The sequence below is a fragment of the Coregonus lavaretus genome (assembly GCF_964263955.1).
Source record: "Coregonus lavaretus genome assembly, chromosome: 22".
Classification (NCBI taxonomy): Eukaryota; Metazoa; Chordata; class Actinopteri; order Salmoniformes; family Salmonidae; genus Coregonus; species Coregonus lavaretus.
Window position 1 is genome coordinate 9,727,944 of NC_140009.1, and position 27,559 is coordinate 9,755,502.

A 27,559-nucleotide genomic window follows, 5' to 3' on the forward strand; every position below is an offset into this window, starting at 1 on the left:
GGGTTTATGACTTTGTGGCTGTGGTAACTAGTGACGACCATTTTAGAGGCCTTTATCCTTCCATAACATGCTACTGGGCCTTCTTGTCAACTAAAATGGTCTGGTCACTAAATAAATATATGGGTGTGGGTTTTTAAACTCATGAATTACATATCATTAAAGAAAAAACGAAAGGCAAATAAAATATTTTGACATCTAAGCATGTTTATCTGAGAGAGCATGAACCAACACTGACAATTTTGTAAAATAATTCAGTTTGCATGACATAACACTAGGAAATGTATTTAATTCCATACATAGGTATTAGGCAATAATTACAAACACACGTCTCCAAAATCATGTTATTGTCATGCACACATGACTACTACCTCTGAGGGTTTAGAGCTTGAGGTAGTCACCTCATACAAGTACTTGGGAGTATGGCTAGACGGTACACTGTCCTTCTCTCAGCACATATCAAAGCTGCAGGCTCAGGTTAAATCTAGACTTGGTTTCCTCTATCGTAATCGCTCCTCTTTCACCCCAGCTGCCAAACTAACTGATTCAAATGACCATCCTACCCATGCTAGATTACGGAGACGTAATTTATAGATCGGCAGGTAAGGGTGCTCTCGAGCGGCTAGATGTTCTTTACCATTCAGCCATCAGATTTGCCACCAATGCTCCTTATAGGACACACCACTGCACTCCATACTCCTCTGTAAACTGGTAATCTCTGTATACCTGTCGTAAGACCCACTGGTTGATACTTATTTATAAAACCCTCTTAGGCCTCACTCCCCCCTATCTGAGATACCTACTGCAGCCCTCATCCTCCACATACAACACCCATCCTGCCAGTCACATTTTGTTAAAGGTCCCCAAAGCACACACATCCCTGGGTCGCTCCTCTTTTCAGTTATCTGCAGCTAGCGACTGGAACGAGCTGCAAAAAACACTCAAACTGGACAGTTTTATCTCAATCTCTACATTCAAAGACTCAATCATTGACACTCTTACTGACAGTTGTGGCTGCTTCGTGTGATGTATTGTTGTCTCTACCTTCTTGCCTTTGTGCTGTTGTCTGTGCCTAATAATGTTTGTACCATGTTTTGTGCTGCTACCATGTTGTGCTGCTGCCATGTTGTGTTGCTACTATGTTATTGTCATGTGGTGTTGCTACCATGCTGTGTTGTCATGTGTTGCTACTATGCTGTGTTGTCATGTGTTGCTGCCATGTTTTGTTGTTGTCTTAGGTCTCTCTTTATGTAGTGTTGTGGTGTTTCTCTGGTCGTGATGTGTGTTTTGTCCTATATTTTTATTTTTTATTCCAGCCCCGTCCCCATAAGAGGCCTTTTGCCTTTTGGTAGGCCGTCATTGTAAATAAGAATTTGTTCTTAACTGACTTGCCTACTAGTTAAATAAAGGCTAAATAAATAAAAATAAAAACATTCAAAGCTGACAGATTAAAATATTGTTCAGTAGATGGCGCCAAATGATCATGGACTGTCTTCAACCCAAATAAAAATCAACACATTTACAGTCATTTAGCAGATGCTCTTATCCAGAGCGACTTACAGGAGCAATTAGGGTTAAGTGCCTTGCTTAAGGGCACATCGACAGATTTTTCACATAATCAGCTACAGATTCGAACCATCGACCTTTCGGTTACTGACCCAACCATCTTAACCGCTAGACTACCTGCTGCACCTACTTTCAACACATTTTCAATTTTGCTTAGCTGGGTGTTGAACAAACATATACATTGGTTAGTGTTTCAATGCATCATACACACACATGCATCATACAATTAATAATTAAACACTATTCAACAATCTTATGGGGATTAAATAATGCTTGTTATAAATGGGTAGATATGGAGCAGAAAATGGAATATAAAATGTTTCACTAGAAATCATGTTAATGTTATATAGATAAATAGTAAGGCAACCGTGTAAGGAAATCGTTTCTACAAAGGCAGTTTCAACCCCTGATCTGTTACATGTAAACCAAGCATGATTATAAGATCATGTAATTCTCTTCGCAACCGAGGCAAACATCTCCAACACATCTGCTAGTATAGGAATTTCAATTCAATTAATAGAAGGCATTTGTTATAATTTTCCTTTGAACATCACTTTGGCATGAGATGCAGGCACGGTACGCTTTCAGACGTCAAGCACTTTCTTAGCATCCTTTTTCCTTTTCAGAGGCCCTAGGAACAGAGAGAAAACGGAACACAAAGCACCAGTCAGATATTGTTTCCAAGAAGAAGAGATATTTGTTCTGTCCTAAGCAAATACTATAACAACCTTATAAAAAAATTACATGTTATTGTCTCACATTAACTAATGTGAAAATAGATATTTCTCCCTAGGGAAGCTAACAGCTCAGAAAATAGGGTAGCTAAAAGCTCAATAAACACTGAATATATATATATATATACAGTCATGGCCAAAATTGTTGGCACCCCTGAAATTTTTCCAGAAAATGAAGTATTTCTCACAGAAAAGTATTGAAATTACACATGTTTTGCTATGCACATGTTTATTTCCTTTGTGTGTATTGGAATAACACAAAAAAAAACAGGAAAAAAGCAAATTTGACATAATTTCACACAAAACTAAGAAAATGGGCCGGACAAAGTTATTGGCACCCTTTCAAAATTGTGGATAAATAAGTTTGTTCCAAGCATGTGATGCTCCTTTAAACTCACCTGGGGCAAGTAACAGGTGTGGGCAATCTAAAAATCACACCTGAAAGCAGATAAAAAGGAGAGAAGTTGACTCAGTCTTTGCATTGTGTTTCTGTGTGTGCCACACTAAGCATGGAGAACAGAAAGAGGAAAAGAGAACTGTCTGAGGACTTGAGAACCAAAATTGTGGAAAAATATCAACAATCTCAAGGTTACAAGTCCATCTCCAGAGATCTAGATGTTCCTTTGTCCACAGTGCGCAACATGATCAAGAAGTTTGCAACCCATGGCACTGTAGCTAATCTCCCTGGACGTGGACGGAAGAGAAAAATTGATGAAAGGTTGCAACGCAGGATAGTCCGGATGGTGGATAAGCAGCCCCAAACAAGTTCCAAAGAAATTCAAGCTGTCCTGCAGGCTCAGGGTGCATCAGTGTCAGCGCGAACTATACGTCGAAATTTGAATGAAATGAAACGCTATGGCAGGAGACCCAGGAGGACCCCACTGCTGACACAGAGACATAAAAAAGCAAGACTACAGTTTGCCAAAATGTACATGAGTAAGCCAAATTCCTTCTGGGAGAACGTCTTATGGACAGATGAGACCAAGATAGAGCTTTTTGGTAAAGCACATCGTTCTACTGTTTACCGAAAATGTAATGAAGCCTTCAAAGAAAAGAACACAGTACCTACAGTCAAATATGGTGGAGGTTCAAAGATGTTTTGGGGTTGTTTTGCTGCCTCTGGCACTGGGTGCCTTGACTGTGTGCAAGGCATCATGAAATCTGAGGATTACCAAAGGATTTTGGGTCGCAATGTAGGGCCCAGTGTCAGAAAGCTGGGTTTGCGTCCGAGATCATGGGTCTTCCAGCAGGACAATGACCCCAAACATACTTCAAAAAGCACCCAGAAATGGATGGCAACAAAGCGCTGGAGAGTTCTGAAGTGGCCAGCAATGAGTCCAGATCTTAATCCCATTGAACACCTGTGGAGAGATCTTAAAATTGCTGTTGGGAAAAGGCACCCATCCAATATGAGAGACCTGGAGCAGTTTGCAAAAGAAGAGTGGTCCAAAATTCCGGGTGAGAGGTGTAAGAAGCTTATTGATGGTTATAGGAAGCGACTGATTTCAGTTATTTTTTCCAAAGGGTGTGCAACTAAATATTAAGTTAAGGGTGCCAATCATTTTGTCCGGCCCATTTTTTGAGTTTTGTGTGAAATTATGTCAAATTTGCTTTTTTCCTGTTTTTTTTGTGTTATTCCAATACACACAAAGGAAATAAACATGTGCATAGCAAAACATGTGTAATTTCAATACTTTTCTGTGAGAAATACTTCATTTTCTGGAAAAATTTCAGGGGTGCCAACAATTTTGGCCATGACTGTATATATATATATATATATATATATATATATATATATATATATATATATATATATATATATATATATACACACACACACACATGACATAACCATGGTAGAACTGAGACACTGGTGTGGGGGAGGTTAAGATAGGGCAAGCCAAGGCACAGCTGGTCGATCAAACGATCAAATAAACAGTGAAATATAAGTCAAAAACTGGTAAAAGCAGTGTATTGTATCACTTCCGACAAAAACGTTTATGCTGAATTTTCCCCCCTAATATTCACTTCAGTCTCTCACTACCAGTTTAGCATGCATAAATTGTAGGCAAGCTGATGTTACTGATTTGACTGGGATAGTTGTCTTTTAAAGATGATGGATAATAGCATCTCTCAACATCTATATCACTACAGGCGATCATTTGTCATTGGAAAAAGATGCAGGGATACGAACGGCCTTATATGACTTAAAGGGATGCAATAGTTCACTGGATCAGGGTGACAACACATTACTACTGGTGGTGCTCTGCACCAAGTGGAATATTACAGTGTTAACATTTTGTTATTATAATGTTAACTTTACTTATAAGGGGCACAGGATTTTGTACTTACATTTCAATTATACTGAACAAAAATATAAAAGCAACATATAAAGTGTTGGTCCCATGTTTCATGAGCTGAAATAAAAGATCCCAGAAATGTTCAATATGCACAAAAAGCTTATTTCTCTAAAATGTTGTGCACAAATTTGTTTACATCCCTCTTAGTGAGCATTTCTCCTTTGCCAAGATAATCCATCCATCTGACAGGTGTGGCATATCAATATGATCATTACACAGGTGAACCTTGTGCAGTTTTGTCACACAACACAATGCCACAGATGTCTTAAGTTTTGAGGTAACGTGCAATTGGCATGCTGACTGCAGGAATGTCCACCAGAGCTGTTGCCAGAGAATTGAATATTAATTTCTCTACCATAAGCCACCTCCAACATCGTTTTAGAGAATTTGGCTACGTCCAACCGGCCTCACAACCGCAGACCACGTGTAACCACGCCAGCCCAGGACCTCCACATCCTGCTTCTTCACCTGCAGGATCGTCTGAGACCAGCCACCCGGACAGCTGATGAAACTGAGGAGTACTTCTTTATGTAATAAAGCCCTTTTGTGGGGAAAAACTCATTCTGATTGGCTGGGCCTCGCTCCCCAGTGGGTGGGCTTATGCCCTCCCAGGTCCACCCATAGCTGTGCCCCTGCCCAGTCAGGTGAAATCCATAGATTAGGGCCTAATTTATTTATTTCAATTGACTAATTTCCTTAAATGAACTGTAACTCAGTAAAATCGTTGCGTTTATATTTTTGTTCGGTATACATGAATTAAGACAAAATCCACAAGAGGGATGGATACCAGCTCCCATTTGATCAAAGTTTTACTAAAATAATTATGTACACATTGCAAACTAACCATGATAGCTATCTTTTTCTTCATAAGTTCATTTCATATCACACAGATATAAATGCATCCAACGCTGAACAGTGATATGGGACAATAAGATAAAAAAGTGGAGGACACTGATACAGATTCAACATTGAAGGCAATGAACACAGACAAATCCATCCCATATTGAACAGCTGCTAATAGTCTTTCTGAGGAAGAACCCAACGATAACCATCATACTGAGACCAGATACTATTTCTCAGGTAACCTAAATAGGTAACACGTAAGTGTCCAATAATTATTCCAGCATATGGTGGTCATGTCAGTTCTCATAGAGGCTAAAAGGCATAGGGATACTGTAGTTAAATGTTGATGACTAAATAAAAGTATGCTTTTGTTTGAGAGTGCACAGAAATTGCTAAGTCATGAACATAGACAAATACAAAAATACAAAATATATATGTATATAATAGATATAACTAATGGGAAAGTTCATTTTCCATTTTAGATTCTGAAAAATAACCACAGACAAATTGTGAGAATTATCACCTCCCTTAGGAATCCCATTTGTACAGCGTTTTCAAACTGCCTTTAATAAGCGTATCAATTCATTTGTTTAATGCCAATGATACTAACCCAGACTTTTAAGATAGAATACCATATACAGGCCTACTTATTTATGCATTGAATTTTTTTAAATAAATGGCCTCTAGGTCAAAAGATTATGAGCAGCTGTATCTGAATGTGTAACCCACTCCAACACCACCAGCCCAAAAGTAAACAAAATCAAAATAAATCAATTCATGACTAAAAGGATTTTAGATGCCTAAGGATACAGTATATTGTCCTTGTCAGCTTGATGATTTTATATAAGCCATTCTTGCAAAAAGTATGTTCAATATTCTCTGGTAACATTGGGATTTAACTTTGATTTAAAGAGAAAAGCTCCTCCATTTAATATGATAATAAAGCAGACTTGAGTGTAAAAAACAAACAAAAAACCCCCCACAACTAATGGCTTTACCATTTGATACTTGTCCAGTTTACTCTGTGTGTGTTTCGTGCTCAGGGACAAATATTTTCCACTTTGACAAAAAACATTAAAACATTCCATCAACTCCAGTAGATATCTTTTCAAAAAAAGACATATTAGAGAGAACAGTTTTGGTGTATAAATATGCACAACATGTCCACAGCATGAGCATATTTCCACAAACCCGTCACAATTATTTGAAGCAAAAAAAAAGGAAATTATAATTTGATATTATTTATACATTTTAAACTTTTGTCAACAAATTATATAATTACTGTACAAACGAAAGAGAAAAGGCACAGCATGACCATTTGTTAGCTCAGGTGGGCCCAAGCTAGCCCACCCTAAACTAGCCTCCTTTTAGGTGCCGTTAGGATGGGATTCGATTAGTTAGGTCTACTTCAGAAATTAAAGTACACCTGAGGAGCTCAAAGGAGAGCAGGCAGAAATAAATGGACAACAATCTCTGCAGCACTCCACCAATCAGGCCTTCATGGTAGAGTGGCCAGACTCTCTGTCTAAAGAGTTGTATCCTAGATGACTGCGGTATCCAAGTAACTAGGTTTCTTGAAGACCATAACCTCAATTTAAAAAACAACACAAAAGTTGCAGCTGTATTTTTAGTCCTCTGGCAAGTCATTTGGATAAGTGGTAAGGCTTTCTTTTGATTAAAAATACATTGTTTAAGGCAAAGAGGGGTCTGTAGAGAACTAAGGATTGAAAGCAATGATATTCCCAGAGGCATGATTAACATGTACAGAATATCACCAGTTTTCATACTTCACCCTCTTGTGCTTTCAAAAAGTATTAAAACTTAGTAGACTACTGCACGAAAAGGGGGTTAAAATCTCTGGCTACCCATTCCATTATAGGCAGAATAAACTGATGGGTAGTCTGAGGAAAAACAACCTAGGGCTATCTACAGAACTAAAACACAGAGATGCCGTACCCTTCCTTTTGTATCAAAAATCTATTGATATGAAGTTCCCAAATGAAATATAAGTAGCAGAAAGACAAAGATGGAAGTCAAAGTTTGTTTTAGTCCAAAGGGAAAAATAATGAGATTTTAAAGGAAGAAGAGAGTGACAGACAGGATTGCAGATTGCTCATTTCACCAGGACTGACTTTGGGAGGAAAGCGTCCATCTCCGAGTCTCCAGCGCCGTCGGCCAGACTGTGGCTGGAAGAAGAGAGGGTAACAGTAGAGGGGGGGGGAGCAGCTGCTTTGGGCAGACTATACATATAGACGGCTCCAATGACCAGACCAGCACCCAGCGTGAAGAGGAGGTCCACGTGGAACCCAAAGAGGTAGACAGAGACTACAGTGGAGACAATGATGGAAAAGGAAGTGGCGAACCCCTTCAGGATGTTGTCTGCATACTTCACTACCACCGCCACCAGTAAGCCCCCAAAAGCCTGGTTGAAGATGACACCCCACACCATGGGTGTGTACCCAAACAGGAAGCCCTTCTCTGCAATGGCAAGGCCATCGTTCCACCACATCCCCAACAGGCCTAGTACAGTTCCAAATATGCCCAGCTGGATGTTCCTCATCCACACAGAGGCTGAGCTGCCCTTAAGGATTTTCTCAAAGTACACTCCAGCAAAGCCAGAGGAGAGGCAGGACACTATCACTGCCACCAGTCCTTTGGCATAGTTCTGGCTCTGTCCAGTGACTGTAGTCTCCTTCTGTTTTCCTTCCTGCTCCAGTTGTACGATAGCAACCCCAGCGAACAGCAGGAGCAGGGACAGCCACTGAATCCGTGAAAGGCTCTTCCGCAGCATCAGCACAGAGAAAAGGGCTGTGGTCAGAATTTTCAGCTGGTAGGTCACCTGGAGAAATAACCACAACATTCATTAAACCAAACAGCATTTACCAACATACTACATTTTGCATATTGCAGACCAAAATCATAAAAATTGATTACAGGAGGATATGGGAAACAAAACAAAACAAATGCATGCTAGGCTATTGTGGGGCACTCAAGGGGTTTATGCTTGGGGTAAAGTGATTTGCTATGAGATATCATAAACAAGGATGTGACGCAAGAAGAAACACCATCCCATTACTGGGCAGCCAGAGCAACTAACCTGGAAAGTAGCTGCTGGTAAATTGGAGATAGCCACATACTGGAGGTTGTTCTGCAAGGTATAGATGAGTGCTGGGACAGCCAGTTTAAGCGTGTCCTTGTACTGGATGACAATGGAGTCGTACTGCAATACAATAAACTCCTTTAGGTTTCCTGGGAGAGGGAGAGAGCGGGTTGATTGTGAGACACAGGTGAAAATGCAGACGACCACTTTTGCAGGTAAGGTCATGTGTATTGACGCAACACAAATTAGCCAAGTACTGAACCTGAAAAACAATGCCAAAATGTTTCTGCAGTAAACACATTGTAATGGGAATATTCAGTTAAGAGTAATTAACACAATGCTTCCAGTGCTGTATTTGTGACTCATTTGTGTACTGGTTGATGGTCAGTAGTAGAATTGTTACTGAATGTTCTGGATTGTTATCATGTCATTTGATAGTGATTGACATCAAAGCTACTAAAAAGGTACAAGGACCCAGGACACACTGATTATTACTGTATTGATGACATTATGAACACTGTGATTCTGTAGCAGCTGGCAAAGTCACTGTATTTTGTTATGACTTCGTACCAGACTCTCCGCCTGATGTTTGCAGAACATTGGGTATGGTCTGATTAGAATATTAAGGGCCTGTCTCCAATACATTTTCTTTGTTTCTGCTCTGGGAGGTGTTCTCCCTGAATTCTTGTAATACATTTCTGATTGATATCATCAACGACTGCATTCCTTTTTGTTCAACCGAAAATCCCCTTTACACACATTAACCCATAAGGGGGGGTTCTACTAAGCTATAAGGAATTATTTAATGAAGGTCAAACCAAGGATCATTCTGCTATTTGATTTAGAATTTTAGTATTAAAAAAAATACAAGTTGGCCTTACTGTGGGCGTCCTAGAGCAAACCGACATGTACAGTGTATACGGAAAGTATTCAGACCCCTTTACTTTTTTCCACATTGTTACGTTACAGCCTTGTTATAAACTGGATAAAATCATTTTTTCCCCCCTCATCAATCTACACACAATACCACATAATGACAAAGCTAAAAGTTCATTTTTTTTGCAAATATATTAAAAATAAAAAACGGAAATATTACATTTACATAAGTATTCAGACCCTTTACTCAGTACTTTGTTGACGCACCTTTGGCAGTGATTACAGACTCAATTCTTCTTGGGTATGACACTACAAGCTTGGCACACCTGTATTTGGGGAGTTTCTCCCATTCTTCTCTGCAGATCCTCTCAAGCCCTGTCAGGTTGGATGGGGAGCATCACTGCACAGCTATTTTCAGGTCTCTCCAGAGATGTTCGATCGGGTTCAAGTCCAGGCTCTGGCTGGGCCACTCAAGGACATACAGAGACTTGTCCCAAAGCCACTCCTGCATTGTCTTGGCTGTGTGCTTTGGGTCATTGTCCTGTTGGAAGGGGAACCTTCGCCCCAGTCTGAGGTGCTCCGTTCATCTTTCCCTCAATCCTGACTAGTCTCCCAGTACCTGCCACAAAAAAATTATAATTAAACAGCATGATGCTACCACCCCCATGCTTCACCGTAGGGATGGTGCCAGGTTTCCTCCAGACGTGACACTTGGCATTCAGGCCAAAGAGTTCAATCTTGGTTTCATCAGACCAGATAATCTTGTTTCTCGTGGTCAGTGTTCTTTAGGTGCCTTTTGGCAAACTCAAAACGGGCTGTCATGTGCCTTTTACTGAGGAGTGGTTTCCGTCTGACCACTCTACCATAAAGGCCTGATTGGTGGAGTGCTGCAGAGATGGTTGTCCTTCTGTAAGGTTCTCCCATCTCCATAGAGGAACTCTGGAGCTCTGTCAGAGTGACCATCGGCTTCTTGGTCACCTCCCTGACCAAGGCCCTTCTCCCCAGAATGCTCAGTTTGGCCGGGGGGCCAGCTCTAGGAAGTCTTGGTGGTTCCAAACTTCTTCTATTTAAGAATGATGGAGGCCACTGTGTTCTTGGGGACCTTCAATGCTGCAGAAATGTTTTGGTACCCTTCCCCAGATCTGTGCCTCGACAAAATCCTGTCTCGGAGCTCTACGGACAATTCCTTCGACCTCATGGCGTGGCTTTTGCTCTGACATGCACTGTCAACTGTGGGACCTTATATAGACAGGTGTGTGCCTTTCCAAATCATGTCCAATCAATTTAATTTATCACAGGTGGACTCCAATCAAGTTGTAAAAACATCTCAAGGATGATACATGGAAACAGGATGCACATTAGCTCAATTTTGAGTCTCATAGCAAAGGGTCTGAATACTTATGTAAATAAGGTATCTGTTCTTTATTTTTAATACATTTGCAAAACATTTTAAAAAATCAATTTTAGAATAAGGCTGTAACATAACAAAATGTGGAAAAAGGGAAGGGGTCTGAATACTTTCCGAATACACTGTAGGTGTTCGTGAGGAGTCTCACCTTTCCCCAGAGGGGTCATATTAGTTTGTAGCCCAAACTGTTCGGACGCTTCAGAAAGAAGTTGGCAGATCAGCTGTACCGACTTCAGACAAGTCCCAAAACGCTTGTTGGGGTCGTAGAGCAAAACGGAGACCACCCTGGTGTTCGTAAGAGGCTCATCGTTTCCTAATAGTTTGTAGGCCAAACTGTTCGGACGCTACAGACTATTTTGTGAGAAGACCGATTTTCGGGATGTCTCATGGTCTGACAAACACCGCTCCAGCTCTGTCACCGCAGATGCGGAACTGCGACACAGGTGGATGCAGGGGATTGAGATGCATACAATGCAAAAAAAACAAACAGATATCTCTAGCTGAAACTGACAGATTTTTATTGGGATTTTGTATTATGCTAATTACATTTTCGTGGGGGAGCAGACATCGACCTTAGTTTTTTTTAAATATTCAATAATGGAGGCTTACCTTTTCTCTGGACCAAAATTATAAAAAGGCAGGTAAGTACTTTGAGCACCTCTGCCATAACCACTGCAGAGGTGGTGAAGAAACGATCACCAGGCAGCGTGCGGACATAGCGGATGCTGAGGATAAGAGAGGCGTTCTGGACAACAAGGATGGCCAAACTGATGTATTTCAGCTTTCTGTTCACTGTAGTAAAAAGACAACATCAGATGACATCATTAGCCCTACTTTGCATGCATTGCTGAAAATCCAAGCCAGTTGAACCAGATGAAAATCTATTCTCACAAGACATAGGCATATCATAGCTTTGGGACAATTTCGGGAGTCTGTATTGGTTGGACTCCCTGAGTTGTGCGTCGTTCTGGTGGGTGGCGACAGAAAATAACCATACCACAACATAACCGGCGTCACCCAAAAAAAAAAGGTTCCTTTCAACAAAACCATATGTATAATCTCTAGGAACTCTACTTACCAGACGTAAAGTGAAACGTGTCCCTCGCTATCAAATAAACATCTGAATCCAACTTCTGTCCAAACCGCACCATATTCCTGCTGTGTATACAGTGGTGGATTTTGTGGTAGGAAGTCTCGCGTGAAATGCGTGGTCCAATGGCAGCCCGCTGTCTAACTCCGCAGGAATATGGTGCGGTTAGCACAAAAATTGGATTCTGACGTTTATTTGATAGCGAGGGACACATTTCACTTTACGTCTGGTAAGTAGAGTTCCTAGAAATTAAAATAAAATCTATGTTTATGTCACATGCGCGTAATACAACAGGTGTAGACCATACAGTGAAATGCTTACTTACAAGCCCTTAACCAACAATGCAGTTTTAAGAAAGAATACCCCCCCCAAAAAACACACACAAAAAATACAATATAAAATAATACGAAATAAAGTAACAAATAATTAAAGAGCAGCAGTAAAAATAACAATAGCGAGGCTATATACAGGGGTACCAGTACCGAATCAATGTGCGGGGGCACCGGTTAGTCGAGGTAATTGGGGTAATCTGTACATGTAGGAAGAGTTATTAAAGTGACTATACATAAAAGAGGGGGGGGGGGGGGGGGGGGGGCAATGCAAATAGTCTGGGTAGCCATTTGATTAGATGTTCAGGAGTCTTATGGCTTGGGGGTAGAAGCTGTTTAGAAGCCTCTTGGACCTAGATTATACAAGCAAGTATTGGGGATTTATTATTCTCCTAAATTGATGGGATGACTAACTTAGAAAGAATGCAGTCTTGACTGGGCTAATGTAGGCTGTGACACCTGGCAAGGCTGTGATTGATGTGAAGAGCTGTTTTAGGGGGTAAAAATAAGATAAGGATTGTGTTTTCAAATGCTAGACTATAATAGTTATTTGTGATCTGTGAGCCTTCTTTTGACGTAGGAATGATGTCTAAGGGAGCTGGCTCTTCTCACTATGATAGGTTGTTATGATAATCTTGTGCCTGGCTGAAGTGTGCAACAAATGGCGCCGAGGAGATGAGACCAACCCCTGAACCAACGGATTGGCTGAGAAAGTTTCAACCACGCTCAAGCCTCTACTCTAATTGGCCAGCAGAGAAGTGGGAAATTCCCTCTGTCAGAGTATTTGGGTATTGTTTCTAAAACAATGTGTTAGTTCTCTGGAGTGTCCTGCGAGACATCTCAGAGAGCCCGTATATACGAAACATCATATTTACCATTGAAGGTTTTTGCATTAATTAAAATAACTAGTATATCTTAGAAGTCATGTTAACCTCTTTTGTTCCTAATACCAGATTTGAATTGACGCAATTTCTAACAATTGGTGACACCCGTCGTGATCTGGTAGAAGGGACTTTGCTGGGTAATGTCCGGCACATTTGGTCAACTCTTTCATCGAACCGTATGTTTCACAAACTGCCCGGGCTTCTAAAAAGGTAAGCAGATACCTATTGTTAAATAACTGAAGATCTGCACATTGGCTTTATCCAAATTAATTTTGTGAAACAACTGTCTGATGTAAGTGAACTAAATTATGAAACTAATATGAGTAGATAAGCACAATATTGTGACATGCAAGCCTTTGGTAGATGTGATGTTTAAACCTTGGTACCGTAGAGTATTGTTTCACCGGCACGTACCAGAAGCCTAGGTACGGATAGGATCGGGAAATAGTACTGAAGTCTCCAGGCTAGGATCACCAGGGGTGAGAACTGGATGACACAGGGAATTATTGGCTAAGGGTGTTGGCTACTGACACATATCCAGAAGAGATATGGCTAGGATCAGAGGAGCGCCAAAATTTTAGTTGAGTATTGTTTCTCTGACACATATCCAGAAGAGATATGGCTAGGTTCTGAGAAAATACTGAAGTCTCCAGGCTAGGATCACCAGGGGTGAGAACTGGAGATACAGGGAATTATTGGCTAAGGGCGTTGACTACTGACACATATTCATCGAGATATGGCTAGGATCAGAGGAGCGCCAACATTTTAATTGAGTATTGTTCCCTTGACACATATTCAGAGAGATATGGCTAGGATCAAGGAAGATACTGAAGTCTCTGGACCACAAATGGTGGAACCGTGAGATACAGGGATTAATTGATTAAAGTGTAACGTTGTGGCACATATCCACTGAAGATATGGCTAGGATCATAATGGCCACTTAAATTTTAGATAGTGTTACGCTACTGACACGTATCAAAAGGCTAGATACGGATAGAGTCAGGGGGACACTGGGTGTTGTTGTATGCATGAGTGCGCGAATGATCACAGACGAAATAAAATAGTGAATAGGGGTTATTAAAAAATAATAAACCTGTATATTAAGACGTCTGTGGCTGTCCAAACGGTATAATTTGGGGATAACTGTTGGATTTGTGGTTGCTTAAACCATATAACCCGTTAAAAACAATTGGGAACATAAAGCTAAAGTGATGAATTGTGTGACTGAACTAGAACGTTTGAATTGATATATTTGAAATATAACATTTGGTGTTTGACATAGCATAATACTGCTTTTGAATAGTTGTGTCGAAGCAATTCGGTTTAGTATTTGATTTGACGTTTGATGTTTGACCGTGCAAAATACTGGTTAAACAATTAGACCGAAATAATTCGGTTTATAAACGTGCACCAACTTTAACTAATTAGGTGGGAATTATTTGATTTAAATAAATGGACTGGAGTACTTTGAGTAACGGCGGAATATTGGAGGCGCGCTGGGACGAGAAGCAGCTCCTCACAGCTCCTCAAAAAGGTAGAGTTGCGAGGGGAGGGGCTGGAGAGAGCGAAAGTGTGGCTTTTGGAGCCATGAAAAGACTGGGAGATGGCTGGGAACGCATGTGGGTATCTGACGAGAGAGTGTTCTAAACTTGCTCACCGAGAGTAGACGTGCGTTGGGTGAGAAAGTAGAGAATATTTACATTTGCGTTTTTGGTAATTTGGCAGACGCTCTTGTCTAGAGCGATTTATGGGAGCAATTGGGGTTGAGTGCCTTGCTCGAGGGCACATCGGCAGATTTTTCGCCTGGTCGGCTCGGGGATTGTAACCGGCGACCTCTCGGTTGTTGGCGCGGCGCTATTGGTCACTAAACTGCCAGCCGCCCCATATGAGTTTAAGATTGTGGCGTTGTTGGATAATGTGATGGTGGAATAAACTAAGTAAATGTTGTTTTAGACGTAATGTATAATATAGTACAAAACAAATAGAGGGTTAAATTGAACTAATTATCATGGTAGAGCTAACGTAGTACAGTGAGGGAACTTTATTTTGTGTCAGAGGGTAAGATGAGATCATTAATGGTACTATTAGTGGAAATCTATTTATCATTTCAAGGCATGGAGTAACAATCTGCATTTATGAGTGTAAATTCAACGGCTGATGTGTTGATTGAATGGGTACGATGGAGTATTTGGTTTGGTAATGTTGAATGGACTATTTGTAGCGTGTTTAGAGGTTAAATAGAAAAACTAACTTATACAATAGGGAATCAAAAGGAGAGGGAGTTTTTGCTGAGGTGAAAGCTACTGCGATTTTCATTTGGTGACGTCACTTGCTCTATGAATGAACTGGGAGTAGTTACTTTCAGAGCATCACAGATGGTGTGGAGTGACTGGCGATGTCCCTGGTTCGAACACAGGTAGGGACAGTAGACAAAGCTTTCGCTGTGGGGCTATATACCTAGATTATTATGTGGATTGAGAAATGTGAAAGGTTGAATTAGATAGACTTTTCTAGAATACTTCTATTTAAGCTATGAAAATATGTTATAAGGTTACCATGCGCTCTCCCCGAAGGAGCAAGGGGAGGGTGAGAGACAGTATAGTTCAGATGGTAGGAATGTCATTAAGCGTATGCTGACCAACGATAGCAAGTATTTGTTTTATTAATTAGGGCCTAATCAGAGAGAACAGTTAAATAAATTGAATAGCGAACTGAAATGGGTTAGCGGGGAAATACAAGATAGATGGACCATTTTAAAACGATAATATTTTGGTTAGGATGCAAGTATGCATTGGCTGTTGTGCTGGGGAATAGCGCCAGCCTGTAGTGGGTTATGGATTTGTTACATAAACTTATATTTTAAATCAAAGTGATGGAATAGGCTACAATTATAACATTATCAGAAAAATACACAATTTAATATGAAATAGTTATTACAATTGTTGTTACGGTTATTATCATTGATCCAGTAATGATATAAGGATAGTAGAGGAAGGCAGGGGATTTAATCTCATTTAGGGAAGTTATATTAGAAAGAAAATACCATTAAATGAGGGAACATTTGATGTAACCGTGATTGTATTGGCTAAAAACTCAAATATGACATTTACAGGGAGGACAGGAACAATAGAAGGGAAGACAGGTTTTCCTAGGGGGTTGAATAAATAATTGATAAATGGATCATTTGAGATGAGATCACATGTAGCAGAGTTAGGGTAATCAATTAAATAATAATTGTATACTCGAGGAATTTTGAGTGGTTTAATGGATTAGTTAGGAGGAATTAGAATGATACAAACAATTATTGATGGGTTAAGACTGGGAATATCTATCATGTTTTGTGTGTACTACCATCTTTAGATTATAACTAGGAGAAAGAGATTAGCTCATCTCAGTTAGGCAGTATTTAGGTCATAAAAGTGAGCTATCAAATTGAGTGAGGCCTGGCTATTTGTGATTGTTGTTTTTTCAAATTGGGTTAAAATGGGTTCACAGAGCCAGAGGCTGTACAGAGAAAGGTGGAGCCCCCATGTTGCCCTAGTGAAAGAACATTCAGAGGAATGGTTATCACTAGGTAAATGGATAAAACAGGGGAAAAACATTACTGACTGGCAGAATACACCAAATGGGGATCAGTATGGCCACTCCACTGGGAGATATAGAAGAAAGTTAAATTGGAGAGCAAAAACCCAGCCCAGTGTCCATCTGGAGATAAATTTTAACGGATGACAGGAAGAGATTTTCTTAACTCAGGAACAGGAGGCTGAGTTAGCAGCAATTCCGTTCAAATTATGGTCACAAGGACAACAGATGTAGGACTAATTAAGGGGGTAGCTACAGTACAAGTGATTCCTCGATTCGATAATAGACCATACCAAAAGCAATATACTATGAAACCAGAAGCAATAAAAGGGATAACACCTACATTTGAGCATTTACTTAAGGGAGGGGTGATAATTCCTGGAGATGTGGTACAATGAAACTCTCCAATATTTCCTGTTAGAAAGGAGGCACCTAGCGCCGACTGGAGGATGGTCATGGACTTACAGTTAGTTTCAGAAAGTCTTACAATCTTAGCCCAGGCTATAACTAAGAATTTGGGAAAGTTTGAACATAGGGAAGGACGCAAATGTTAATTTATGTAGATGATATTCTATTGGCTAATCCCACTCAGGAGGGATGTAAGAGGGATACAATCCAATTGTTAACCTTCCTGGCAGAACAGGGACACAAAGTGAGCAAAAAGAAACTTCAACTTAGGTAGAGCGAGGTCATTTACCTAGGACACACTATAACACAGGAGGGGCGAATGTTAAACTCATCCAGGAAAACTGCTATATTTGAAGCGCCAAAACCGTTAAAACAAAAAACAAATGATGAGCTTATTGGTAATGATAAAGTGCTGTAAAGTTTGCGTATTCCATTATGTACTGCATACGGGTAAATTAAGTGATCTTATCTATGGGAAGGCAATGGTAGCCCATGGTAAAGTAATTTGGAACTTTTGTAAAGTGGTTATCCCACTGGCTATAGGGTGAACGCACCAATTTGTGAGTCGCTCTGGCTAAGAGCGTCTGCTAAATGACGTTAATGTGCCCTTGAGCAAGGCACTTAACCCTAATTGCTCCTGTAAGTCGCTCTGGTTAAGAGCGTCTGCTAAATGACTAAAATGTAAATGTAAATGTAAACTCTAAGGAGGCATACATACATCAGGGATGTTATCCAAATGGTAGAGAGTAACGAGGGATATGACATTGGTAGTGATTTAAAGATGATGAGGTTTTTTGGTGGGCTATTAGATATAACTGGGTTAATCATGAACATAGAGATTTTTATTCTTTGTTGCTAGATAGAAGACTTAGGTGACCTAAGAAATAGACTTGTCATGTCCAACAATTAGTCTTCAGGTCAAGCCCGGGAGAGCCGGGGTAGAACAGAGTTTGAACTAAACATAAGTGTTTTTATAAGATAAGAGATTGATTGATTGGATTACTAATTGATTCTGAACTGGATGAAAGTTGAATTTAGCTGCCATAAAAGACAAAGGAAGTGGGAGGAGCAATATAGAAGCAAAAGATAATACCAAAAATTAAAGGCATGGCAATAGGATGATAAATTACATAAGGAATGGTTTAGAAAGGTGGTAATATTGACACATGGGCAAATCATGTGTCAAAAAGGGGGAGTGATAGGATTAAATAATAATGATAGGATTAAATAAAAATAAAAATAAAACAATAGAAATTGAGAGCTCAACATGTATGTGTGAAGATAGTTTATTAACCACACCCGTATGTCAGAGGTTTTGTGCCCCACAGGTGAACTAAAGGAGAAGGTAACCCACTCTATCACACCAGGAGACTGGGTGTGGATCCAGTCCCTAAAAGAAGAAAAACTGGAAGCAGGCCTGTTGGGAAGGGCCCTATCAAGTCCTATTAGATCCATCTGGGTGCATGTCACACACTGCAAAAAGGTAAACCCAGTTACACCTGATGAACAAACACAGAGTTAGGAGAAAGATCCGATCACCATTAGGGCTCGGGGGTTGGCTCCTTAACGAAGATTCCCTTACCCTGTCTGATCATCCCTGTGTGAGTTTGGTAGAAGGTGAAGTAATGGGTTGGCGTCTGACATGTTCTCAGGGCAAGGGTGGGGATTCACAGGTCTCCTGACGGTAGGTAGCTGTCTGATTGTGGGGGCCATCTTCCTAACACACTCAAATAATACCTGAGCACAGTCTATGAAGGCATAGGAGACAGCTAGACGTAGGGAAAGGGGAAGATTAGGGACTTTAGGGGAGGACATCACTGTATGTGTGTCGCCGTGTACATCCTGGGACTATGTAGTTGCTCATATCGAGAGCGTGGGGGATATGTAAATCTCCATACACAGTTTGGGGACAGGTGTAGTGTTGTGAGGGTAGGGAATTACCAGAAATGGCAGTGCGACCCATAGAAGGGTAGTAGGGCTGAACGATTAATTGCATTCGCGATAATATCGCGATTTGACTGAACGCGATTTTCTAATCGCAACGTGCGCGATTTGAGGTGGTCACGTGACGCGACTTTTCATGCTGTCCAGCGCAATGGCCTCTTGCTCGACGGAACAGTCAGAAACTGACACAGCTGATACTTTAATATCGAAGAGGAACAGCACGTCGGTGGTGTGGAACTATTTTGGTTTTAAAAAAGAAGATGCTGAGCAGCGTCAGGTGTTGTGCAGAGCATGCCGTGCTCCGATTGCTACTTCACGGGGTAACACTACAAACCTGTTTCAGCACTTAAAAAAATACCACAAATCAATGCATGACAGTTGTATGACCAAAATGCCGAGCATCAGTGCGCGAGACAAGCCAAATACCTCAAGACAGGGATCACTGACAGAAATGTTCGAAAGTGTCACTCCGTATGAACGTAATTCAAAACGGCACGGAGAAATCACTCGGACAATAACCGAGTTCATAGCCAAAGATATGATGCCTCTCAGCACGGTGACCAAGCCTGGGTTCATGGCATTAATACATACGCTTGATAAACGTTACAGTATACCCTCCCGCACATACTTCAGTCAGACTGCCATACCGGAGCTGTACAAAAAGTGCAAAGAGAAAGTCGCCGCGGAACTTAAAACGGTGGAGTTTTTTGCTAGCACTACTGATATGTGGTCAAGCCGCACAGCTGAGCCGTACCAGAGTCTTACAGTCCATTTTATTGATGAAGATTTCAACCTCCGAGCTCGCTGCCTACAAACTACCTACTTCCCAGACGATCACACAGGGGAAAATATTGCAGCCGGCCTGAGAGAAGGGCTTGTCAGCTGGGATCTCCACGAGGAGAATCACGTCTGCATCACGACGGACAACGCGTCGAATATGGTGCTTGCTGCGCGGCTTAATGAATGGACGAGGCTCCAATGTTTTGGCCACAGATTACATCTTGCCATTGGTAAGTTATCGTGTGTGTGTGTGTGTGTGTGTGTGTGTGTGTGTGTGTGTGTGTGTGTGTGTGTGTGTGTGTGTGTGTGTGTGTGTGTGTGTGTGTGTGTGTGTGCGCGAGTGCGAGAGAGAGAGATGCGTCGATTAGTAAAGCTGAATATACAAATATATATAAATGATATTATATAAATCGGATGGGATTAAATAAATTCATACTTCCACTCCTTTTCTAATATGTAAATTCATTTTACTTGCTTATATCATATGTCTGTCTGTGGTGGAATGCCCACCTGCATTTTTTTTCTTTTCTTGTTTTTGTTTTTTACATGTTTTTTTAGTGTTTATGAGAGAGAGAGAGAGAGAAAGAGAGAGAGAATTGACATGCAAATAAAGACCCTTTGAATTGAGAGAGAGAGAGAGAGGATGTGTTGTGGATGTGTGTATTTCAGAATTACAGCTAATTTGAGTGTGTAATAGTGAGAGCCTTGTATCAAAACTCAAATTGTGTGTAATACACTACTTTTTATTTCTTTTAGAAAATGCACTCAAAGATGACAGAGTGTCAAGGGCAACAGCACTGTGCAGGAAGCTGGTGGGGCACTTTTCCCACAGTTGGAAGAAGAAAGCAGCCCTGACGGAGGCACAGAGAGAGCTCAAACTCCCTGAGCACAACCTCATAACGGAGTGCCCAACAAGATGGGGTTCTAAAGAAATGATGATTGCCAGAGTGCTTGAACAGGCCAAAGCCATTTCTCAGGTATTGTCTGGAGATCGATATGCACGCTCCCTTATCCCAACCTGGCAGGATATTGACGTGTTGGAGTCGATTCACAAGGCACTGCATCCTCTACTGGAGTTTACTGATGCTCTTTCTGGAGAGGAGTATGTAAGCATCTCCTACCTCAAGCCAGTTCTCCACCTTTTTGCCACATCAGTCCTGGCTGAAGATGCTGAGGACACTGACCTGACTAAATCAATAAAAACCAAAGTCCTAGCATACCTCAATAACAAATATGGAGACCCAAACATCCAGGAGCTTTTGGATGTTGCCTGTTTCCTGGACCCTAGGTTCAAAATACAGTACATCAGTACAGACAACATCCCTGCTATCAAGACTCGTCTGAAGACAGAGATAGTAGACTTGGCACAACGTACATATCATTGGGTAAATAATTATGTATTTCACAAAAACAAAAATTTTCTGTAAAATCTAACTGGAAAACTAATGGCTGTTGTTTTCATCTAATAGGAGAAGAGGTCTCGTACTGAAACTGTTCAGATGCCTCAAAGTGCACAGTCCTTGGGGGAAAAGACGAAGAGGTCTCTTGGCAGTTTTTTCAAGACCAGTTCAGCCTCTCCTTCTTTGCCTGTAAATCTTGAAGATGTCGCAGAGGCAGAGATAAACAATTACCTGATGACTCCTACCATTGATGGAGAAGATGATCCATTGGCTTGGTGGAGGGTGCACAAGATCAGCTACCCACAGTTGTGCACCATGGCACGCAAGTATCTTTGTGTACCTGCTACAAGCGCTCCCTCAGAGCGTCTTTTTAGCACAGGAGGGAATATTGTGACTTGCACTCGCTCAGCCTTGAAGCCAGAAAAAGTCAATATTCTGGTTTTCTTAGCAAAAAACCTGTGAGCCACTGAGAACAGAACTGTTGGATAAGTATGGCTGGCAGTGCCATACTCGTAGTGAACTTTAGTCTGTGTGGTGTGTTATTGTTGTGTACTTGAGATAAGTGAGGCTCATCTATTTTATATTATAATATTCAAATCGTTTATAAAAAATAGTTTGTCTAAATTAAAAGTGCATTTCTCATTTTTTATTTATAACTTTATTTACTTTGATTTTACAAAATATTTTCAAAGCAAATTCCTTGTTTCAGTTGTGTGAAATGTTACTGACTTGGGAGCAGTAAGATACATACAATTTAAAATTATTTTTTTCTTAAGACTGTACCTTTTGCACACAGTGTTTACAAAGTTCATGCCTTTGTTTAAATTATTTAAATGCACAGTGGCAAAGCCACAGATGTTTCTGTAATGAGCAGTTCAATAAAAATGTCATTTATTTCAAGTCATACATGTTTGAATTTAATTCTAACAAATAGACCCAGCCTATGGGAAAGAACATTTCACACTAAATGTATATACTATTGTGTTGGTCATATTTAAATCATTCATTATGTTTTGTAGGGGAAAAAGGATAAATAAATTAAATCGCATATTAAATCGCAATCGCAATATTGGGGGCAAAAAATCGCAATTAGATTATTTTCCAAAATCGTTCAGCCTTAAAGGGTAGGTACTGTCTGAAAGTCTGAAGTACGCAAAAACAGGTTTATCCTCCATGCAAGCCACCTGGGAATGTGGTGAAAGAGTCTTGTAGTAACTTAAACTATCTGTATCCCCCGATAACAAAGTCATTCCGACCTAGGTTGCCTACGTTTGAAGTCTCAGGGGATTCTAATTGTTTTTCTAGGACTAGTAAGATAGGATACAGAGTAGGGCATCTTAGCTCTGCTCCTACACAGAGAATATCACAACTGAAAGAGAACATGACTAATCTCTCCTCTTTGTTGCAGCCAGAGGATTGTAGGAACTAAAACCAGGCCCGTGCTGACATCTGATGGTTGTGTGGTGATAACTGATTGTGAACTCAACTACATATGTAAACAATCAAACGTGTCAGAGACTGGTGAGTTGTCAAATAGAAAGTAGGACCTCCTCCCGGGATCCTTTGATGAAAGGATCCTGTGATGGGATAGGAGTACCTCGAGAGGTTCCAGAACAATTCAAAGCTAGGAATCAGATCGCAGTTGAGTTTGAATCAAGTATTTTTTGGTGGTCAACAATTAATAAAAACGTAGATTGGATAAATTATATTTACTATAACCAGCAAAGATTTATAAACCACACTTGTGATGCAATAAAGGGATTAGATGAGCAGACAGCTGCAACTATCTTAATGACAAGGCAGAATAGAATAGCTTTAGATATGCTTTTGGCTGAGAGGGGCGGAGTTTGTGTTCTGTTTGGATCTATGTGCTGTATTTTCATCCTCAAACAATATAGCACCGGACGGGTCAGTGACAAAAGAGCTTCATGTGAGTAACTACACTGACGAACAAACTGGCTGAGAGATCTGGTATTGATAGCTCCATAAACGGTTGGTTTGATAACATATTTGATAAATGGAAAACTATTGTTGTAACTATTCTGGGTGAAGTTATAGCTTCTATGGGTATACTTGTTCTTTGTGGATGTTGTCTTATTTCCTGTGTCTGAGGTTTGGTGAGAAAGGAGATGGAGAGGTGATTTCCCAACAGATGGTGAGATAAGGCCCAATCCTGGACTCCAATCTAGGAATGGAGGATATGACCTACCAGGCTTGGTGGAGTGACACTAGAGGGTGTCTAAAGGGGGCCAAAATATACTTCTCTGTTTGTGTTTTATGTTTTAATAGTCTTATGTTTTGTGTTCTATTAATCCTGTGTTTTATGCTTTATTAATCAAGTTAACCATGTGAATGTTTGTCTTTCCTTATGTGATGGTTTGAAGTTCCTTGGTGACTGATAACAATTTGCAAGTTGGGTGTAGATGGACTGAGGGTTTGAATTTTTAGTATCATTATGGCCTATTAATAAAAGTGTGATTTTTTGTTTGTATTGTATTATAATGAAGGACAATCTGTGTTTTCTTATTTTTTGAATCACACCTTATTAGGTGTGAAAAGGGGGACTATTGGGGATTTATTATTCTCCTAAATTGATGGGATGACTAACTTAGAAAGAATGCAGTCTTGACTGGGCTAATGTAGGCTGTGACACCTGGCAAGGCTGTGATTGATGTGAAGAGCTGTTTTAGGGGGTAAAAATAAGATAAGGATTGTGTCTTCAAATGCTAGACTATAATAGTTATTTGTGAGCCTTCCTTTGACGTAGGAATGATGTCTAAGGGAGCTGGCTCTTCTCACTATGATATGTTGTTATGATAATCTTGTGCCTGGCTGAAGTGTGCAACAAATGGCGCCGAGGAGATGAGACCAACCCCTGAACCAACGGATTGGCTGAGAAAGTTTCAACCACGCTCAAGCCTCTACTCTAATTGGCCAGCAGAGAAGTGGGAAATTCCCTCTGTCAGAGTATTTGGGTATTGTTTCTAAAACAATGTGTTAGTTCTCTGGAGTGTCCTGCGAGACATCTCAGAGAGCCCGTATATACGAAACATCATATTTACCATTGAAGGTTTTTGCATTAATTAAAATAACTAGTATATCTTAGAAGTCGTGTTGACCTCTTTTGTTCCTAATACCAGATTTGAATTGACGCAATTTCTAACACAAGTCTAAGAAGCAGTAGATCTGTTGTAAATTCGCTATGCTTCCTGTGCTTAAGTTTCGTTTTTGCATCTTTTACTTTCGGTTTTGTACACCAGCTTCAAAACAGCAGAAAATACAATATTTTTGGTGATTGAAAAGATATTTGACAGTTGTTTAGATGGTACAATTACTCACTACACTATGCATTGCTTGTTTTGTCATAAACGGAAATTATGCGAACTATTGTAATTTTAGCAACCAGGAAATGGCGGCGCATTTCTGCATGTTGCACCAGAGAGGAATTGCATTATTTTCCAGAGAATGCATAGCCCCGAGTTGATTAACCCTTTTTTATACAACGGGTGGTTCTAATCCTGAACGCTGGTTGGTTAAAACCGCATTCCAGCCGGTGTCTATTCCACAAGTTACCACAGGCTAAATCTATGACGTTAAAATGCCTATTTACTCTGTTGCATCTGACTGCGCAATCCACTGTCTTATCAGCCCAGCCAGGCAATTTACAAACTTGATCTCCACTATAAAAAGCATCTAGACATTATCTCACATTTCTTTTAGACTAACATTTAGTTTTCAACAGCGTAGATTTGTATAAACCTTGCTGTCTGTCACTCCGACATTTGCAACATTGTTTCAATATTGAAATTCGATCTCCAGCTGTCCCATGGTAATGAACGTGTCGGGGTCGGGACGATACAGACAGGCAGCGTTTCTCAGCCAGTCGAAATCATGAATCAGCTGGCATCATTTTTATGGATATATACAAATAAATACAAAGAAAAAAGGTAAAAAACGAAACAAAGTGCAGCTAGTTTGCAGTCTTTCCAGCTTCAGTTTGAAGTGATTGTGTTAGCTGTGTTGTTGGCTAGTTCCTCTGAACAACAGTGTCCTGACGAGAGAGCACATTTTCTATGCCAGGCGAAATCACGCCTCATTAGCTCATTGTTATGGATGTCACTAGAAAATAGCTTATACAAATGCAAATGCCGCTACTGTTGTTATTATGTCTGCACTGTTGGACGTGACTGTACGTTAGCGGTAGTTGGCTAGCTAGCAAGCAAGGGATAAGAACGTTGCCAGCCAGTATGGCTACGACTGGGTCGTGTCCTTAGATACAGAACAAAAAGACTGAACAACTGGGTCACGTCTCTGGCAACCGAACCGATAGAACGAACGACCAGCCGGCTTGGGTAGCAACCCTAGGTTTGTTGTCGGGACTATATCTTGTGGAAGGATGAAATAGTATGAATAAATTAATCAAAATAAAGTTTAATGAAAATATGTCAATCATTATTTGAATATGTTGTATAAAAGTGATAATGCCCTCGTAGCCGGTATTTGGAGGATATATTGGCACAGTTTGCCATCTCAGGCCTAACAACACCTGTGCCAATATATCCTCCAAACACCGGCTTCTCTGGCATTATCACTTAAATACCATGGCTATAATTGAACATATTTGCCACTAGAAATGTGTTCAACATCAACTGAAGTAGCTAACTAGCATGTTTACTAGATAACTACAGTTGTTGCCTTGGTAACCAAACAAACAGACTTGCTAGTTTAGCTAACCAAAACATCAGTCCTACCTTGCCATTATGAAAATCGAATTCAACAATGCCAATAATGTTTTCAATTCGACTTTTGCTTCCAAAAGCAGCTCAAACAGAACATGTAAGAATAAACTACTGTGCTGATATACCATGCATTATTCAAGCAATAAGGCCGAGGGGGTGTGGTATATGGCCAATATACTACAGCTAAGGGCTGTTCTTAGGCACAACAACGCAGTGGGCCTGGATACAGCCATTAGCTGTGGTATATTGGCCATATACACAAACCCCCAAGGTGGCTTATTGCTATTATAAACTGGTTACCAATTTAATTAAAACAGTACAAATGTTTTTGGGGTTATACCCATGGTATACGGTCTGATATACCACGGCTTTCAACCAATCACCATTCAGGGCTTGAACCACCTAGTTTATAAAGGGAAATAATGCACGCTCTAGAATGCCCTTCAAGCCAATCAGAAACGAGTATTCAACAACGGGGTATAAAGAGAGTTGACGTTAACAACCCTCATCGAATATTTAAAAAAGGATTACAATAATGAGATGTATCCACCAATCCAAAGGATAGACAGGAGCTCGACAGCCCGCCATGCCGCTTTGTGGACAAGGGCTCCAGTTGTTAGGGCGGAGAGACATGTATCTTGTCAATATATCTATAATCTTTGGTTGCACCTTTAATTGACTTCTCTTTTCACCGTTTCCTGCTAGTTGTCTGACTTGTTTGGTTGGTTCATAATTGTTACATTACAGCGCAGTTAATTCAAACAGGTGTGAGTAGTTTCTGACCCCACCCTCACCTGGCTGTAATGAAAGAGAAAAAAGTTCCACATCACCAAAATTACAACACACACACAGGCTCAATTGATGAGAGGGGCTATAGCTAACGTTTTGAATGCAACTTTCAGAGCCACACATATACATATACACATAAATAACCTCTGCCTGGATACTTTATTAATGAACTAGGTCGCTATTTTAAAATAGCTAGTTACGAGCCATCGGATACACTGACTGACACTCTGCTGTAGTTGTATAGTTAACTAGCTCGCTAGATGAGTTAACATGGCTAGCTAGCCAACTTAGCTAGCAAATCAACACAGTGCAGTCAGCTAAACATCATGCTAGCTAGCAGCTGAACAAAACATAGTTTTACCTTCACTCTGTCTAGGAGAAGCCGTCTTCTGCTCTCCGACTCCTGTCCCTTGGCCGTTGTTGTTGCCCACTGCCATGTTGGCATTGACGTTATGTGAACTGGAATGAGATGTCACCTAGACAGCGAGCTAGCGAATTCCTTGCCTTTGCTTTCACCTAACGTTAGCTAATTTAGCACTGGTAGCTAGCTTGTACCCAATTGCTGTTGCAGCCCCTTTCACACATCAACTGACGAGTGCTACGATTCCCCACCCCACTAGCTGAGCCATTCCACGTTACGATTAAAACACTAATGTGTTGTTTTTACTTCACAATCATTTCCTTGTTCGCTGGCACATTCACAAAACCCCCAGAGCTTCCAGAACAGATG

The 27,559-nt window shown here is 40.6% G+C and overlaps 2 protein-coding genes across 2 annotated transcripts; one reads left to right on the forward strand and one right to left on the reverse strand.

Annotated features, from left to right (window-relative positions):
• Positions 1-184: 184 nt before the first annotated feature.
• slc35a2 (solute carrier family 35 member 2) lies at positions 185-27,537 on the reverse strand. Its single transcript, XM_084187648.1, has 5 exons — positions 27,191-27,537; positions 11,494-11,676; positions 8,598-8,749; positions 7,633-8,339; positions 185-2,194 (listed from the first exon to the last, which is right to left on the reverse strand). The coding sequence occupies exons 1-5, from the start codon at positions 27,264-27,266 to the stop codon at positions 2,167-2,169; spliced, it is 1,146 nt and encodes a 381-aa protein (XP_084043774.1). The 5' UTR covers positions 27,267-27,537; the 3' UTR covers positions 185-2,166.
• LOC311150259 (E3 SUMO-protein ligase ZBED1-like) lies at positions 19,562-22,205 on the forward strand. The gene is made up of 3 exons (XM_084187644.1): positions 19,562-20,131; positions 20,658-21,286; positions 21,371-22,205. Exons 1-3 carry the CDS (start codon positions 19,573-19,575, stop codon positions 21,761-21,763), a joined length of 1,581 nt encoding a protein of 526 aa, XP_084043770.1. The 5' UTR covers positions 19,562-19,572; the 3' UTR covers positions 21,764-22,205.
• Positions 27,538-27,559: the final 22 nt, after the last annotated feature.